A 7,082-nucleotide genomic window follows, 5' to 3' on the forward strand; every position below is an offset into this window, starting at 1 on the left:
CTGTCATAACATTCCCCATCACATTGGTCTTTTCCGGTCTTAGTAAACAGTCTTGTGTAACCAGGGTTACTATTCGAGAGGCTATGGCTTTGAGATTGGAAAAAAAGAGCAAATGATGACAGCACTGAATCTGGGCCAATGATAAAGGCTAAAAGGGAGATCATAGCAAAGGCAAGCTCTTACCTCCGTCGTCTTTTGTGGACAGAAAGTGGAAGGATTGTGAGTTTGTAGGAGAGAGGGGGAGAGCTGGGGGGTGGGGGGGGTCATTCTAGCCGGCTTCCAGTAGTCTCAAACAGTCGCCGTAATCAAAAACACTGAATATCCTACATTGTCTCAGATAGCATTCCACCCAAAAAAAGCACAAACACAGCACACATTTCTGTGAGGTTCTGGGCGACTAAGCAGCCGGGCCGAGTGTGCGGTTGAAAAGTATTACATTCCCGTGGGTAGCAATAAAATAATACTGTTTGGGGTCTCTAAAACATCTACACTTTTTGGGAAAATTAGCTGCTGAACCCACGATTTGACGCGGCCAAACGGAATTACCTTTTGCACCTAGACAATGCATGTGCATTTGAATTATCTGCTCTGTCTGACTTCGCAATATGCAAGTCTTAGACTTTCAGTGGAGGCACTAGGTTTCCCAAGGATTGCAATGTACAATTGGGAGAAGAAGTTAGACCGAGAATTAGTTGAGCTAGCCTTCTGAACAAAAACAGGATGGGGTTATTTAGCCCCAGTTTAAACATCACTCTATCATCACACTGAACCTAAATAAAAATGTCACTTTCTCTTTGGAAGAGCAGGAATCTGGTCATGTTAGAAACCATAAAGTGTGCTTTGTGCGATGACAGTTTGGCAGCCTACATGACCCTGACTGCCTCAAACATGGCACTGAGCAGTGCCAAGCCCACTTTTCATTGCTATGCAATTCGACTAGCCGTCTGCTCTGCCTCTGAACAGTGCATGGTGGTACAGGACAGGGCAGATAAAGTGGTGACCTTGTGTTTTTCTTCAATCCTGCCTCAGACTACAATATGTTGAAGACTGACGCACCACAAGCACCAACACGACAAGTTAATGGAGTGGCAATTTAGAGATAGAGAGAAACACAAGAGAGAGAAAAGAGAGAGAGTGACAACAGTCTACCCAGTCAAGGCAGACACATTGAACAGCAGAGCCCAGGGGAGTTACAAAGCTTTAGACGTCGATGAATGATGACATTAACAGAGTTCAGACGGACTCCGAGTCAAGGGGCCCACAAAATCTGGAGAGCATAAGAGGAACGTTTACACGCTGGGATAAACCATCCACTCTGCAGCCACTGACTCTCCTGGAGGACGGCGTTTTGGGTAACCCTTCTCTTTGAGAAGCCCTCCTGAGGTGCCCTGTGATGTCCACTAGGTGTTGAGTTGCTAAGTGCCCGTTAAGTCGGTGATACACATACACCTCACATGAAGGCGAAAACACTGAGCAAAGCAACATCACACGACAACAATAGTATCAATGTCAGAGTAAATGATGGATGAATGAGTCTGACCAAATAGAAGATCTGTTTCTTGAGCACACATTATTTCCAGAAATCCTTTATCAAAACACTGGGGTTCTGGGATTTACTGGGTATATTGACTTACAGAACGGATGACACGAGACATAAACACACAAAATAAGTCCATGACACAATCCAAGTTGCAGTTTGGTTTAAATCAAGTCAAATCTTTTTTGGGCAAGTGAGGAATAAAGTGTCGCTCTCTTTTCCTCACTAGAATAACATTAACTGTTGTGAATGTTGTTAATGTCGTTCCTCACTAAAACAATATTAACTGTCACGCAGTCAAGGAAAATCATACAACGCCTCGAGTAGCAATATCAGAGATTTGACACAAGAATGAAACACAACAATGTTATCAGAGATATTTTTCTCAGTAAATGTTTTGCTTTTTATTCAGATTGAGAAAACATAGGGGGTAAAGAGCCGGGGATTGAACCCAATTCTCTGGCAGGGATCAGTACAAACGCATACACCATTTTTGTTGATATGGCTATACATGACTGGCCCGCAAAAAGGACAGGGTACATCACCACCAGACAACAGGCTCTGCATAAAAATCTTTTTAGAAAATCTTTAAAAATAAAAACATTGAGTACTTTGACTGGGGTGGTCTGGAGCTATGTGTGCAACCTTTGCCCTTCACAGAGTCCTTCCCATGGTTCCACTACACTGGGCGAGCTCAACGAAACTCTTTGAACCCAGGTCTGCTGTCATTTCATCGTGTCACTGCGAGTGTGGCCCCAATAAACACAGCAGAGTGTCTTCTGGAAGACACGCCGCTTATCCAACGGCACTATTATTTTCAGACACACACTCTCCCCAAACACAGGGGGTTCCACGTGAACCCGCCTCATTGAATTACACGGAGGATGTTGTCGATACACGTAAACAACTCCGGTCTGTGGAGAAACAGTGGACACTGGAGACTGCCAGGATGAGCTGATGCAATCTAATTAGTGGCATGCATGGAACTGGTTTCACTCATCTGTTGTCCGTCAATGACAACCTGAACAGAAGTATTAATGACTATATCACGACTCAAAGCCAGACAGGAGAAAACGGCAGTCGTACGACTTAGTTTGGCAAAGAACTAAAACACCTAGTAAATTCATAACTTTCTTTCAGTACAAAGGCCACCGTTGTCCGGTCCCGACATAAGCGAGGAAACAGAGTTCACAACTACCAACGGGACAATGTCAGTCTGTTGCTGGTGATGACTTCAACACATACCCCCCCCCTCAACACACGGGGGGGCCAACACAACTGATGTCCCCGTCGCTGGAGTCAGAAAACATGTACACATAGTTGAGTCAATATGGCATCAATCCCACGTTTGTATAACATCGGCTGTGACAAGATTAGCTGATACAGGCCTACTTTCCGTGTGGTTTAAATATAACTCAGCTCAGCCCCTGGGTCGGTATTAGATCAGCCGGTGTGGATTGGACTGCCCTAGGACCTAACTAACATCTCGTCAATCTCTAATACCTTTAATGTAAACTGTAAACTATTCACACATTACCAACTCTGAAGCCCTTTTCTCTGATCTTGTCTGACTCTGCGGTCACCTAAACGTAGGTTGGGGATACGTCATCTCTCGACATTTAAACAGGGTACCTGCAGCACATGTAACTTGGTTCCCAGGTTCAAATACTACCATGAGATTAATCTATGCACAGGGGCTGTTCATGTTTTGCCCCTTTCCCTGGTAATGGAGCAAGATGATACTTCAGTTCACTAAACCATTTCTGTGTGTTGCTGAACTTTCTGTGTGTTGCTGGTCTCTAATGGCAATTTAAAATAAAACAGACTTGAAATTTACTAAAACACATGCCTTACTGCCCATGCTATTTATTCACCTTCAGCTGCCGAGTCATTGCCGAGCCAGCTCATTTAATCCCTTGGAAGATATAGGAATATATATATTTTGGGTTTCAAATTTGTTGTGGGAATGAAGCCATATGTTTCCTGACCAACAGTTTTTTTTTTTGTTGGGCGGGGTTAAAGTGAACACTTTCAGAAGAGAAGTGAACATTTTGCTTGTTCTGGTCTTGTATTGCTATATTATTTTGGCAGGGAGAAATTCTGAGATTGTTTTATTCTGGTTCCATAAGGTTTTCCTTGGTGGTTTTATGAAGGCTATGTGTCATTTATCTCAGGGAAAACCAATATATGAATTGCTCATGGCTCAACAGCAATACACCAGGCTGCCAGAGGTGCCAATTTAGCTAATTACATCTGGTAAATGTTCAGACCCCTCCAGCTTCTCTTACTGATAAGAGTGTAGAGACAAATTCAATTATTTTTCTAAAATCTATTCAAACGGACTCAATTTAAAAAGAAAACAAGCACTCATTAATATCAGATGTGAAGATAAGGTCAACACAGGACAAGAGAGAGGATAGAGTTCTGTTGATGCTGAAAACAGATGTATGCTTTTTTGTATTTATAGAACATTCTCAGGACGTCTCATAAACTTTTTCTTGTTTTTAGAAAACAAAACTGAAGTTAACTTAACATTCTCTGAACGTTACTTTAATAAAGGAGAAACGTGTACGTTCCGCCCTCTGGCATCTACCCGGGGAACAGGAGAAACAATAGATTTGCAACCCCAGGTAGCCTTAGTCGCTAACTAGATAACAACTAGCAAGTTACAAGGTTTGGTGTGGAATTCCCATTTTATCGCTTATAGTGAGATATTTTGTGCTTTTTGTAATGGTGCAGGACAGACAAATGTTTAACTTTAAGGGTTAAATAGATAACACCTAGCTAGTTTGGCCTTCCAGCTAACGTTATACAACATCTGTTTCGGTATTTCCATTTTTAATGTCCTGCCCGTACTATATCGATAACCGAGCCAACAAATGCTTTTTGTACACAGCCAGGCTAGTGGAACTGGACAGAGGGATGCCTATATTTTGCTTGAAAGGGATGCCTATATTTATTCATGTGTCTCCAGAACTTTTTTGAGACTAGCAAAGCTACCCAACAACCAGATCAAAATAAACAAGAGAAATAAATCAGGAAGATGCCAAATCTACTAATCTTGAGTACACCGACACAGCATTAACTATTTGTGAAGTATGACATGGGGCACATATCTGCACACATTACACCCCTGTACACCATTTTCAGGGGCCATCTTCGCTCCACAGTGCCACCTTTAAAACCAGTGGCCGAAAATCCAGAAGTGTTTCTTTAACGGTAGATAACCATTCTGCTGATTGATATCCTTAATGAATAGTAGATTATGGAAATAATCTCATATTATTATAAATCTTTAAGTACAAAACATTTTAAATGGGGTACAACACACTTGCCAATAGTAGGCCTATTAATTACGCTGAACATCAAGATGCAAAGTAACTAGGTTTCCCTAATGGATAGGACAGGGATTTGTTTTATCATTGGGTGCAGTAATTTTGCTTCTTCACCTAGCTGTTAATGTTAATACTTTCCACTGATTAAAAGTTGAAGAGCTGTGCTAGATGCTGTAGACATCCGGCCGTAGGCCTATAACTACATGTTTCAATCTGATTTTAAATTCACTCAACAATTACCCAACTGTCGGTAAAAACAGTACATGCATTCCTCTAATGATTAACACTGTCGACCTTTTGAGTTTCCAGCTACCCTAAAATGCTGAGTTGGTGTGCTTGACTGGAATTTATCATAAAAGAATCAAGATAAATGTCTGATGCGTTTTCATGACTTTGCTCTCATGGGCATTGTAATATGCTGGAGATAGGGAATGTATTAGCACATAGACTACGTCTTGTTGGTGACTTACAAGTTACAAGTTAGAAGTTAAGATAATTTTACATATCCAGGAGTAGGACGCACGTACGCACCGCTGTGGCGGGGCGGTGAGTTTGTTTAATGTTCAATGGTCGGTTACTTAAAACCGTTACTCAAACAGAGTAAGTAGCTTGGATGCCGCAGCAGCGTAATACGATACAACGCGTTGTAGATCACGGAGGATATCAGACGACGCTGAATAATATGAATATGAAATAAAACGAAATAATTGTCATTGATTTTATAAATCAATTAAACTGTGGTTTCAAGTATAAAAGTAGCCTACAGTAGGCAATATTACCGAAGGCGTAGCCTACTCACCTTGGTACATTGCTGTTGAAAAAGTCCACAGAATAACCGAAAAAACTTCCTCTAGGTCCAGAGTACACCACCCGGTTTTCGGTTTCCAAGTTAAAAGGTGCGCAGAGCTGGAACAGAACCACTGCAAGTACAACTAACCGGACGCAGGAACATGGATTTCGCGGGGTTGAGTTTAATGAAGTTGTAGAAAGTAGCCGTCCAGTGCCCATCTCGTTCGTGCGTCTTTTCGTTCATCGAATCGCAAGACAATGTTTAACCTGCTACGAGGCGTGAAACGCATCATCTGTCGGCCTGATATATTCGGTAATACATATTCCAGGATATAAATAAATGTATTGTAAACTGACTATATACTCCCGTTCACTCTGCTTTCCCTCTCGTACTCGTTTGAGCTGTGTATTGTAGAGGAGGTCCATGGCAACATTATTTTGGGGTGGAGCTTGGTATATTAAAAATGGGGAGGTGGGCGCACTCCAAATGGACCAGATTTGGTGCGTAATTCTGATAGACCGTTGGTCTATTCAAGGGATGATCCAAGACACATGCCTACATATTCTTGACGTTCTTCAAATATATTTGTGAAGATGAAGATAACATTTTTATGAAAGGTTATTCATATTCATTAGTGTTGTTTTTTTTTTTTTAGAAATCATTGCGATTAATCAAATAGCCTTTTAATGTCCGCTTTTCAAGACATGCTACCAACATTGAACCTAGTAGGTTATGGTATTTGGCATTTGCTTCCTGTAAACTTTGTAGACCACAAACAATCGCAACTACGGAGCATGAAAAAACGTAACGTGTATGGACTGTTACTGCCAATTAGTACCTGAAATATGGAGAATCAGGAGAGTTCCGCTCTTCATTGATATTGATCGGATATACTGCTGTTCAGCATGGAATGTAAACATATTAATAAGAGTACGTTCAAACGACGGTCCTGTCGGATGACCATCCAGGCCTTTCCCACTTCTGGCACCAATGTAGCTTTGCTGAGCAGGGTCTCTAACAGCCTTATTCTAAAACTGTTTAAATAAATGTTTTTCCTCATCAATCTACACACATTACCCCATAATGACAAAGCCAAAATGTTTTGTAGATATTTTTTTGCTTAGCCTTTTAATGTCGCTTTTATATAACACTCAAAATCAATGAATCAATCAAATGTATAATATAGGGCTGAGGCAGGGGGCCCTGTGACAATTGATCTCAGGTGCATCCTGTTTCCATTGATCATCCTTGAGATGGTTCTACAACTTGATTGCAGTCAACCTGTGATAAATGCAATTGATTGGACAGTATTTGGAAAGGCACACATCTGTTTATATAAGGACCCACAGTTGACAGAATATGTCAGAGCAGAAACCAAGCCGTGAGGTTGAAGGAATTGTCCATAGAGCTCCGAGACAGG

The 7,082-nt window shown here is 41.5% G+C and overlaps 1 protein-coding gene across 2 annotated transcripts in view; it reads right to left on the minus strand.

Annotated features, from left to right (window-relative positions):
• The window catches only part of LOC105024782 (integrin alpha-5), a 33,587-nt gene extending 27,533 nt beyond the window's left edge, over positions 1-6,054 (minus strand). For both annotated transcript variants that reach the window (XM_010894971.4, XM_034287187.1), the window contains exon 1: positions 5,672-6,054. In XM_010894971.4, coding sequence (XP_010893273.2) covers positions 5,672-5,880 — 209 coding nt within the window. In that variant the 5' untranslated portion in view covers positions 5,881-6,054. The remainder of the gene's footprint in view (positions 1-5,671) is intronic.
• Positions 6,055-7,082: the final 1,028 nt, after the last annotated feature.

This window comes from Esox lucius, chromosome 17 (genome assembly GCF_011004845.1).
Source record: "Esox lucius isolate fEsoLuc1 chromosome 17, fEsoLuc1.pri, whole genome shotgun sequence".
NCBI lineage: Eukaryota > Metazoa > Chordata > Actinopteri > Esociformes > Esocidae > Esox > Esox lucius.